The sequence below is a fragment of the Simochromis diagramma genome, unplaced genomic scaffold (genome assembly GCF_900408965.1).
Source record: "Simochromis diagramma unplaced genomic scaffold, fSimDia1.1 OVJJ01000079.1, whole genome shotgun sequence".
Lineage (NCBI taxonomy): Eukaryota > Metazoa > Chordata > Actinopteri > Cichliformes > Cichlidae > Simochromis > Simochromis diagramma.
Window position 1 is genome coordinate 2675875 of NW_024387075.1, and position 12903 is coordinate 2688777.

Here is a 12903-nt window from a genome sequence, read left to right on the forward strand (position 1 = left end):
CAAGCCAATCTCAACATCAGACAGTATTTTGCCATAAGCAGAGAGATATCAGATATATCTTATGAAATATTTTAGCTACAAATATTACAATGACTAATTATTATAAATTGTTATTATTGTTATTAATATTTGGTTACATTTGAAATACTATTTCATATGTATATATGTATGTATGTATAGATAGATAGATAGATAGATAGATGGATAGAAATATAACCGACTTGTACTCCCTTATCCTAATACCTAAGCACTGTAGAAGTTGTTTTTCTTTTCTTTTTTTTTTACTTTTTTTAACCATTCCTGGGGGCATTGGTGGTGACTGCAAGCCTCAGACATGAACCTTGATGTTATCATGCCCTGTTAGGGGATGTGAGTCAACTGGTGAGGCTTATTTTACTGTTCCCCGGGGTATGTACCTGACATGAGGGCACCAGACCCATGAATCTTTTCGTCTTTGTCCTCAGGACTATGTTGATGACCTCTTTCAAGGACGCATTTTGCTAAAACCTTTTTCTTTAGAGTTGAAAACTCGAAGACAAAACCGTAACCTATCTATCTTACACACTGAATTCATTTGCTTAGATATATAGTAGCCCATGGCAGCAGTTTGCTGGTTGGTTTTTCAACCTCTGTATGGCTACAAGTCCGTACAACCACACACACAAACACACATGCCACAGGCACACTCTAATTTTAACTGAAAAATGAAAGACATACCAAGCTCTTGATGAGCACTTGTTATGTCTAATTCTGCAAGGCACAAGAAAAATGTAATATGTTTTTTTTTGTCAAAGTTTAAAGGTCTTCAGGCCTTTGTCGTTGACTAAAAAGCTAAAAAAAAAAAAAGAGAGAGAGAGGGAATTTGTGATTTTAAATGTAACTACTAACTTATAGCGCCCCTCTGCTACTGTCATTTTATATCTAATTGCATCAGTTTATGGTAAGGTACGGTGTTTATGTTGCCTTTTCATATAGTTTAACTGGAGGCTAAGTCGATTTTTTAATGCTCGCACTGGAATATTCAGAAACAGTCAGTGTGCTGTTGCATAGAAGCATGGATGACGTGTGAAAAATAATTTTATTCAGAGGCATAATTAGTCAACCAGAATGTTCTTTCCTTCTCTGTTCTGTGTATGTATGTCTTTTTTCTAAGTCAGTGACAATGATTGAATATTGATGTTATCATGGTCAGGTTGGAGATGTGAGTCACCTGCTGTGGTCTAGTTTACAGTTCCCCAGGATGTCTTGGTAGAAAGTGGGAAAAAAAACGTTGGCTTGCATTTATTTGATTTTAAAAAATGTAGAAAATGCTTTTTTTTTTTTTTATATATTTCATTCGAAATGAAGCATATGAGACCTATTTTTCAAGATTTATAGGATGTTGTCAGTAGGAACAAATAGGCTTTGGCTTTTATTCACATACAAAATTGCATCTGTTGAATGAAATTAATTACACATACACTAGGCAAACTCATCATCCATAACGGTCATAACAAATGTGTTCACTGATGGAAAAAAGCACACATGCATACAGCTGGACTTTCTATGTGATCATCTTTTTATCTTTTTTTTTTGTCTTCCCTGTCTTCAGATTAAATTTCTTAAAGTGGAGATGGAGAAAAAAACCAAAATCATCAAGGATTTACAGCAAGAGGTGAGTCATCAAAATATTATCTAAAGCTGGCTGAATCACACTACACATTCATAAGGTATATACAGACAGAAAAAAAATATAAGGGAAAAATTGCATTGTCTCTACATAGTTATCTATAAAAATGCTATAAAATGTAGCATTTAAACAAATATAATGATATCATTGTTTGTGTATATTATTTTTCCATTTTAAATCTCAAATTAGTGAGGCTTGACAGTGCTATCGTTCGCAATGTCGAATTAAAAATCTCCTGTTAAGAGCCTGTGATTGCTTTGACCATGGTTTACATAATTACATTATTGTTTTACATAATTTTCTTCCTTACCAAACCATTCAGTAACCCTTGTAGACAACTCTCAAGCTATAAATACTTACCCTGGATGACTATGGTCACTCATAACAATATAATAGTTCTCTATTGGAGGGAAAATGAGATCATCCCAGCAAATTTTCTCCCACAGTGGCTCACCTCAGGGGTGCGCAATTAAGATTGTCCTTTATTTTCTTACACATCTGTAGGTAACTTGAATGTTTTCTAATTAAATGATCAAGATTCCACCTTTCTGTCTGTGTTTGATTAATTTTCTTGATTATCTGTGTTTGCCAAAAGCCATTAGATTATCCCCAGGGACTCAGAGGAAAGCGTGTTTGTCTCAGTCAAAGGTGGACAAACACTGGCACTGGGGTAAACATTTTCATTTCAACGAGTACTTTGAAATACAGTTTTATAAAATAAATGTTTTTGATCATGTTTGCAATCATGATTGCCATGGCTTCCACTGGTTGAGAATCTGGGCTCTCTTCCTCTGCAACTTCTGTGATGGATTTCTCTCTGCAGGGTTGTTCAACATCTGTGCAAAGTAGTGCCTCTAAAAAGAAGTTCTTTCTCTTTGATTCTGAGGCTCTGACACAACATCTAACACTTACTGCTGATGCCTTAGACAGCTTAAAAAAAGGTTCAGCTTGCAAATACCATTCTAGCCGTACTGAAAATATATGACTCTACGATATCTGCAATTTGGTTTGTTTTCTATATGAATAAAAAAACAATCAAATAATATATTCCAATAGAAAGAATCAGAACAACATGGCAACATCAGTAAAAGCTGCCTTTAGGGGTGTTTAGACCCCTAGACAGTTCTAATATTTTGTTTTTTGCTTATCAGCAATGTGACATGAAAGAAAAATGAAACATCTGTAGACTTTGCTGTGACAAATGAAATGAAATTGGATCCTACCATCCACTTAACTGATTTTACTGTGTTTTATAGCTTTATAGCGTTGTGACAATGGGATATTATACCAATTTTGTATGGATTCTGAATTCTCTTATATTGCAGATTTGACTGCAATATTTTCAAATGCAAATTAGAAAGAATTGGCTACGGGATTGATTTACTCATCAAGTAATTTTTACTTACTATAGTTTATACTAGTTTATACTACTACTACTACTAATAATAATAATAAATTGGCTAATAAACTACTAAACATGAGCATATATGTATGAAAAAATATGTTTTGGAGCAAATAAGAGTTTCTTTTAATAGTTGGACAGATTAAATAGGCAACTCTTAGTTTGCTGCCTATGATCACAAAGCCACGAAGTGCTTTTGAATGGCAAGAAAGCTATTTAAATACATCATAGGATCATGGGAAATGATCAAGAGATACTGGAAATTATACCACCATATTGCTCACTATTGCACTGAGGAAAGTGATTTTTGCCAGATGTTCAAATTAATTTGAGACCATTTTTACTGAGCTTTGCTTCAGTAACATGATCAAGTGCTTCAGATGAAGAATCAAACAGTCACATAATGATATCAGTTTACTGAGATCAATCTGTTTTAAGAAGAACCTTTCACGTTATCTTGCCCTTGACCTCCCTAGTGGTACTAAAATTGCTGCGTCTTCACAGTCTGCAACTTTATAGAGATAGTAGAGGTTGATCTTAAATTGTGTGTAAATCCGTACCGATTGCCTTTAATTGTTCTCTGTGGAATTTTTGACCTCTAACATCATGGAGCAATGTTTTTTTTTCACAATTCACAAGTGACCTAATATCTAATTTTACCAGTTTACGAAATTTCACACAGTTCCACAGATCTATACTGGAGTAAATGTACCTGGATACTCTGATGCACCATCATTCTTTGTAAAATTAACTTTATCACCTACTGAGTACATTTAGAAAAAAAGGATCACTGAGAAATGGCGTTGTTCTGTGATTTTATCTTAGGCTGTTTAGTACTGCAGTTCTGGTACAAAGATAATGGTCCTTGCATAACAATGCAGAAATTCTTTGGTTAATAGTAGAAAGCACAGTTTAGGTATTAACTATTTCAAACATAGTCTTATTAATTATTGCAATTGAACATCTGAGGTAGCAGAAAATTGAAATGAATACTTTTAGCTCAGATATTATTATAGCATACCATTTTACACCATTTTACCACTTTTCAATTTTAAATACTATAAAAAATAGAAATAAAGAGAGACACGCTTTTTATCTATTAAACAGGAAAGTACAGTATTCACTAGCCTTCACTTGCTCTACATGTTGTCATGCTGCAGCCTTATTACAAAATGTATTCAATTCATTAGTCACCTCAAAATTCTACACAACACCCCATAATGACAAAGAGAAAATAGTTTGCTTGAAATTTTGCAAATGTATTAAACATAAAAAACAAAACTATTACATGTATTCACAGCCTTTGCCATGACACTCAAAACTGAGCTCAGTTGAATCCTTCAATGATCATCTGCCTGATGTTTCCACAACTTGATTGGAGTCCACCTGTGGTGAATTCAGTTGACTGGACATGATTTGGAAAGGCGAAATCACAGTGGTGGCAGGATCATGCTCTGTGTATGTTTTTTGGCAGCAGGAAGTGGGAGTGTAGTCAGGGTCAAGGGAAAGATACATGCAGGAATGTGCAGACATCTTTGATGATAACTTGCCCCACAGCACTCTGAACATCAGGCTGAAGTGAAGGTTCATCTTTCAACAGGACAACGACCCTAAGCACACAGTCAAGATAACAACTGAGTGGCTTTATTTTCATACGTCTCTGCCAGAACCCACACTTGAAACTGACTGAACATCTGTGGAGAAATCTGAAAATGGCGCATGAGAAGTTCAACAAAGAAGAATGGGAGAAACTGCCCAAAAATTGGTGCACCAAACTCAAAAAAACATGGACTGTAATGGCTGTCAAAAGTGCTTCAAGAAAGTACTGAGCAAAGGCTGTGAATACTAAAGTTATTCACTTATACAGGGAGTGCAGAATTATTAGGCAAATGAGTATTTTGTCCACATCATCCTCTTCATGCATGTTGTCTTACTCCAAGCTGTATAGGCTCGAAAGCCTACTACCAATTAAGCATATTAGGTGATGTGCATCTCTGTAATGAGAAGGGGTGTGGTCTAATGACATCAACACCCTATATCAGGTGTGCATAATTATTAGGCAACGTCCTTTCCTTTGGCAAAATGGGTCAAAAGAAGGACTTGACAGGCTCAGAAAAGTCAAAAATAGTGAGATATCTTGCAGAGGGATGCAGCAGTCTCAAAATCGCAAAGCTTCTGAAGCGTGATCATCGAACAATCAAGCGTTTCATTCAAAATAGTCAACAGGGTCGCAAGAAGCGTGTGGAAAAACCAAGGCGCAAAATAACTGCCCATGAACTGAGAAAAGTCAAGCGTGCAGCTGCCAAGATGCCACTTGCCACCAGTTTGGCCATATTTCAGAGCTGCAACATCACTGGAGTGCCCAAAAGCACAAGGTGTGCAATACTCAGAGACATGGCCAAGGTAAGAAAGGCTGAAAGACGACCACCACTGAACAAGACACACAAGCTGAAACATCAAGACTGGGCCAAGAAATATCTCAAGACTGGTTTTTCTAAGGTGGAGTACTGGTTTGGGCTGGTATCATCAAAGATGAGCTTGTGGGGCCTTTTCGGGTTGAGGATGGAGTCAAGCTCAACTCCCAGTCCTACTGCCAGTTTCTAGAAGACACCTTCTTCAAGAAGTGGTACAGGAATGTTGCTGGTGAACAGATCAAAACACTGACAGAATCCATGGATGGCAGGCTTTTGAGTGTCCTTGCAAAGAAAGGTGGCTATATTGGTACGCTGATTTGTTTTTGTTTTGTTTTTGAATGTCAGAAATGTATATTTGTGAATGTGGAGATGTTATATTGGTTTCACTGGTAAAAATAAATAATTGAAATGGGTATATATTTGTTTTTTGTTAAGTTGCCTAATAATTATGCATAGTAATAGTCACCTGCACACACAGATATCCCCCTAAAATAGCTAAAACTAAAAACAAACTAAAAACTACTTCCAAAAACATTCAGCTTTGATATTAATGAGTTTTTTGGGTTCATTGAGAACATGGTTGTTGTTCAATAATAAAATTATTCCTCAAAAATACAACTTGCCTAGAAATTCTGCACTCCCTGTAGGTATAAGACTGTTATCATTTTGTTTTTTTGTCAAGGTGTTTTTGTTTCACTTACAGGGTATTGTCTTTGGAATTTTGTGGTGGGAAATACATTTAATCCATTTTGGAAAAACATCACATGGCAAAATATGGAACAAGCGACATGCCATGAATACTTTCCGGATGCACTGTGTATTGCAATGGTGTACTGTAGTACACACACATGCAGGACATTTAGACTTTCACAGTGGTGATTATTCTTCTTATTATTGTTAGAGAAATTATTACATTAAAAAACTCTGTTTGGGAGTTTTTAGATTTTTATGAGTGGAAGATGAGTGAGTCAAAGACAGATGTGCACTTTTTCCCTTTTTGTGACTAATGAGGGAAGCACTTCAGACTGTACTAGTTTGCCACTGCGACCCTAACACAATCTCTGCCCAGCCCACTGATGTGCAGAAACAAGTGTGACTGGGTCATTAAGCACATTTCAACCCTCCTGAATTGTCAGTATGGTACAGTCATTATAGTAAGGTATAAAAATAATGCTGCCTTGGGCTACTGTTAAATGCTACTTTTTTAGCCTCCTTAACTCTCTTGGGGGTAATCAGAGATAAATTTAGAAGCACTTCTATAATCAATCAAGTGATTTTCACAGCAAGAGCTTCCACGTGTCAGCAGATCAGTTTAACCTGGTAAATAACCCATAAAGACGGCCATGATTTGACTTTGTAATGAACAATTACAAATGCTTTTGCTCTTAAACAACATCTTGATTTGGGAGTACAATAAAAGCACACAGACAAAGAACCATGACTTAACAAATGCTGGTCACGATCATTGCAGCTTATGTGTAATTTAAAGGTTTTACGCATTTTAATCCCTGACTACTGCTATATTGCATTACTATCTGCATACATTGTACACACCAATCTTCTCCAGCCAAAGAGCTGGCAAAAAGCTTTGCCAAATGTAGGACTTGACTAAGAGTTTGAGAATTTAACTGCACTTTGTGGTAGAATTTCCAGAGAAATGCTTCTTCACACCAGTTATTTACTCAGATTTTCACTGCAATCAGCTGAACGAGGCAAAGAGCAGCAGTACAGATGACATGATTGTTTTCTAGGCCCTCCATTTCCATTTCACAGAGTGCTTCATTGTTGGTGTTTTTAGGTTTTAATGTTGTATTACTGATTTACATTTCTTGGAAAATAGTCAAGAAGGTTAATAACTTTCATAGTCACATATGGAATGGGCCATGTGTATGCTACAGAGATCTGCGGACTTCTTTAACTTCTGTGATATACACCAAAATATATGCATCTATTACATAGTCTCAAGTTACATGAAAATAATTTGCGGAAATGCGAACGTCAAACATTTTAAATCATTACAATTTTACCTCAGCAGTTGTAACTGGATATTAACTGTTTTAAGTATAAATGAGCCAGAACAAAGAGTAGGAGAAACAGGCTAGACAATGCATGAAAATTCAATGAAATAAGATGTTACAAAACAGTTGCTCTTGCACATTTTATATGCACACCATAAAACCATAGGGTTTACACTTGGATAAAATTCAGTCTAGCATACCAAGTTTTTCTTCTTACTTTGCAAAGCATGTAGAGTGGCAGGTGGGATGGTTTGGTGTAAATTTGTTGCAAACCCAATAACCACTGTTTCACAGTATCTATTTCAATCTATTCAATATGCATTAATAGTGTCGTTCTAAAACTGAAAATATGACTAATTACTGGGATAATGTATAAATAAAAACATAATTTAAATGTGTATATGAACAATACTTGAATGACCAATAAATAAAACATCAAAGCTATGTAATGTAAATGAGAAGTAACTAGTCAAAGGCTACAGTTCTCAATAATGCTGAATTGATTCATTTTCTGCTGAGAGGTGTTTGTAATACATTATCTATCCCATTTGTATTGTTATTGATTATGTACATATTAGAAACATGACCAAAGTTGTGACCTAAGATTTGTGATATAGCACATTATCCTGTCGGAGTCACCCATCAAAAGATGAATACATTGTTGTTATAAAAGGATGGACATGGTCAGCAACACCAAGTAGGTTGTGGCATTTACTGTATATGATGCTCAATGGGTACTGAAGACCTAGAAGAGAAAAATATCCCTTCTACAGTCATACCACCAACAGCAGCCTGGATTGTTGATACTAGGCAATATGGGGTCATGTTTTTATGTTGTTTAGCCAAATTCTGACACTTCCACCCACATGTTGCAGCAGAAACTAACAAGACAACATTTTCCCAGTTTTCTGTAGTTGAATTTGTTTGAGCCTGTACGAATTACAGCATCCGTTTCCTGTCCTTAGCTGCAGGAGTGGAACCTGTTGTGGTACAATCAGAGATGCTCTTTTGCGTACCTTGGTTCTAACGAATGGTTATTTCAATTACTGTTTGCTTCTTATGAGCTCAAAACAGACTGGTCATTTTCCTCTAGCATCAACAAGGCATTGTAGCCCAGAGAGCTGCCACTCATTGGACCATTCTCTGTAAAGCCTAGGGTTGGTTGTGCAGGAAAATCCAAGTAGATGTGCAGTTTGTGAGAGACTAATAACAATGCCACATTTAAAATTGCTCAAATCACCTTTCTTCCACATTCTCATGCTCAGTTTGAACTTCAGCAAATTGTCTGAATGTCATACACTGATTTGCTGACATGTGATCAGCTGATTAGTTGTGTTAACAAGCACTTGAACAAGCATACCTAATGAACTGTCTGGTGTGAGTATTATTTTACACCAATTTTCTGCATTCTGAGGCCAAAGTATATAAAAATTCCTAACAAAGCTGAAGGGAACATCTGTAAATCCATTTATATCCTTTGTTTACAACAGTATTGGGTTTTAAAATCTGTTTTATGTTGCATATCACTGTGAATTGTGTTGTGGTGTCAGAGGGGAAGCTTTATGGCTGCAATTCACTGTGAAGTCATTATCAATGATTTGCTTTCAGAGCTTATTATGACTATTTTGAGGGAGAGTGATTTGCAGGCTGACTTGGATCCTGCTGGGATTCATCAGGTTCTCACAGAGCGTTGTAATAGCCAGCCACACATTCAGCTCTTTGCCGCTGATGCTGATTTTTTTTTTCTCTAGTTTAAAATGGCTTCCTGACATTGTCTTCTTCCTTTCATGTCTTCCCGATGTAATTTCACCAGCTAAATGGCAGAAGAAAAAAATAATGCATCGGGGCATTTACTGGATCTCTCTATGATAGCCTTAAAAAAAAGGAGTGACAAGAAACTGAAGTAGGCGGATAAGGGAAACTGCATCATTATGTGTTGAGGAGGACAAAGACAAAGCAGATGAAACTGCAGAACTAACAGAGGTTTTATACTGTGCTCTAGCAAAACATGCCGTTTTTTCTTTCTCTTTAGATTGATGGCACAAACTCACTTCTTCCTCGTCAGCAGAAAGTGATAGTGAATTCATCAGAAGTTACTATTATCATGCTTTCAAGTGAGTCAAGTGAATATAAAGTAAATTAAGAAGAACATTCTTAAGCAACCTTGCTTGTATTGATGAGGCTTCATCAGAGTTCATTTCACACATGTGATCACTTACATACATTAAGAAGAAGAAGTCCATAAAAATCAACAATTTCATATATTATCTACTTAAAAAATGAATATTCAAACCCCATAGGAGGAAAAATAATTACTGCGTTTTGACTTGACATAACACATTCTGTTTACTTTTCCCCCCCAGCATAGATATATCACAGTAATGATACAGGCAAGACACATCTAGTTTTGTTTATTTATATATAAACATATGACGATAAATGTCATATTTTCCATAGGCACAGTGCATGTAGATACATCATTTATTGTTCAAACCACAAAGTAACAACTGTCATATTTTAGTCAGACTTTTCTATGATAGTCCAGATGTCGTGACCTTTTTAGATGCAAATTAATCAAAACACATAAATTGGTCACCGTGGGAGAGCAGATGTTACTCTTTGGATCCCTACAAAAGAGTTTAAAAGTCGTGCAAACTAGGAAATACCGATGACAATTACAAAATGAAAGCAGCAAAAACAACATACTGTATGAGTAATCAGCAGCCATTGATGACATTTCTAAGAGTTGATATAAGACCACCCACACAATTAGCACATATTGAGGAACAAACTCACAGTTTTAGTTGCCTGTTGCCTTTAAGATGAATCAAATAAATAAGGCTTTAAATTTGAAAATGTATTTTTGATTACGGGTTCAAACTTCAGCAAAATATAAAGACAAAAAAAAAAAAAAAAACACAGGCAGATGAAGTTAATCGTTTCAGTGCCAGGCCTGTTTCTTGTTTCTCTTTCACATAATCCTTTTGAATTTCCCTCACTTTTCATGCAGAGATTAAGTGCTTTTATGTTATGATGCCATGCCCATTTCACACAATGTCCACTACCAAAACAGCTCTGACCTTGGCACTCTCCACTCGAAGCATTGATTCTTCCTCCACTGAGATCAGAGGAAAACCCAGGAGGCTTGTCATTGAATCTCTGGTTTTGCCATAAACTACACACACAGTTCAGTTCATTGGACAGCCTGGAGTTCAATAGAATGTGGCTCAGGGTGAGCAGGTGGGTTAACAGACTGTCGCTTCCTCTCAGTTGGTGTCTAAAGCATTCAGGAAAAATAAGCCAAATAGATGTTAGAGTTTATATAACTGTTCCTGGCATAGGAGCAAATAAATTCCAGAAAAAAAAATTAAATGTGAAATTAAATGCTATTAAGGTTTATAATGATTTCTTGTAAGAATGCGTATCAAGATATGATTTTAGCAGTGCCGTCCAGCCCTAAGTGCATCACAAGCCAGTGTCTGCAGTGGTACTGCCTCCTTAGGTTAATATCATCGGTTTTTTTGATAAGGCTTTCTGCAGAGAGCAAAAATTATCTGGCATAGGTTTGTCTGTTTATTTATTTCACCTTTGGTAGGATCATGGAAAATGAATTAATAAAAATATTAATATTAATAAATTCAACTGCATCCTGTGTTAAGCAGGGTATGTTTTGAGATGTGTATGTATAAGGCAAGAAAAATGAGACAAGGTATTCAAATAAAGGCCAAGAATGAAAGTATATGGGATTTTGATGCAGTCAGCAGTATTGACAATACTTGCAGTGGTATTTTTGTGGACAATGTAGGCTGCACATGGTACACATATAGCAGAGGCTGCTGTGCTAAAGATGCTTTCTTGCACTGTCGTTGTTGTTGTTGTTTATTATCAGTCATATGCATTCGATGATGTCAGAATGAGTAACATTATGAAATATATGACACTCACTCACTCAATACTTTGTTGTTGTTGTTGTTGTTTATTTAGAAACTGATAACTAACACCTGGAGAAACTGCAAAGACAGTGAAGTCTTATTTAGCGCCTGTACGAAGGCTGTCTTCCGTAGACAGCGTATTTGTACATCAACACAATGAGCTAATCTAGCTGAGTCTGTGAGGAGAAAAAGGCTATTTAGAAAATATGCAAATCATGAGGTACAGTAATTCTGCATTGCTTGTCTGTAATGAAATCTGGAGTGGCAGGTAAACCAGAAAATACAGTGTGTGGGTTTAGTGTCTCATGCTAACACGAGGGCGTGTTCCATCTGGGACCCAGAGGGCGGTTTGTATTAAATCTGCATTTCTTCCCAACACTGCTGAAGTGCTGTAATATGCAAAAAGACAAATTGCAGTTGCCGTCTGTGAAATAGCCAGTACAGCAATTCTGTTTTATTTACAGGTTATATGTATTACTTTCAGAATCTCAATATTTTATTTCTTATAGCCTGAGATTGTGCAATTAGTTTGAAAGCATGGCCTGGAAATCACAAGTGTGCAATCTATTACAGGACTGCATAGAAGAGGGTTATTCTGCTCATAATGAATTGCGTATGTCCAAACTATCTCCACATTTAGAAGCACTGATTGTTCCAAAATGTAGAGTGATGTGAACACTCAGGATCAGTACCCAAAATGTCCTAAAACCTAAATATGAAGGATACACAGATGGAAAGCACTCAGTTTCCATATAGTTATACAGTGTAATTTAAGAACAGTGTAACTAAAAGTAAATATCAGGATATTTGAAACGTTCCAGGTTTTGTGATTGCGTGAGTAACTAACATTTAGTCAGAAACATTGCATTGTATTTTTAAAGAAAACAATTCCTAAGTGCAGACTGTTTGAGCTGTGCATGTCTGTAGCCACCCCAGGTAGTTACTCAAATGAAAGCAGACGAATCTGCTTATCTTATGTTTTTACAAGCAATGAATTATGTTTGGGTTTTTTGTTTTTTTTAACTCGCTGGTGAGTGCAATTCATTGCATTGCTCATTACATTATTTACTCTGTAACACAGCATCTGGTGCCTAGTCACATGATTATCAGTTAACAGTATAAACTTGTAGGCTATGAACTACAAGGACAGTACTTGTATGTAAACCTTTGTGGTAAAATACTGATGTATTATAATAGATATAATAGATACTGTGCATTAATGTGAACATTATGTGTGTAAAATATAGATTGAGAAATAGCTTCCTGGCCTAAAACATTTACATTACTAATGTATATATGTAAAATAATTAACTATGTGATCATGTTGCGTATGCTTGTTGGACACTTGGAAAACTATAATGTTTAAAGATTATTCAGGTAAAAAAATCCAAATACATAACAATAGGATCCTATCCAGACCAGGAGATCATGCATTGGGTAAAAAGTATTTATTTCCTCATTTTTCCTT

General features: G+C 36.0%; 1 protein-coding gene across 2 annotated transcripts in view; it reads left to right on the plus strand.

Annotated features, from left to right (window-relative positions):
• luzp2 (leucine zipper protein 2) overlaps positions 1-12903 on the plus strand; it is a 149087-nt gene that overhangs the window by 84434 nt on the left and 51750 nt on the right. For both annotated transcript variants that reach the window (XM_040045620.1, XM_040045619.1), the window contains exon 5: positions 1592-1654. In XM_040045620.1, coding sequence (XP_039901554.1) covers positions 1592-1654 — 63 coding nt within the window. The remainder of the gene's footprint in view (positions 1-1591; positions 1655-12903) is intronic.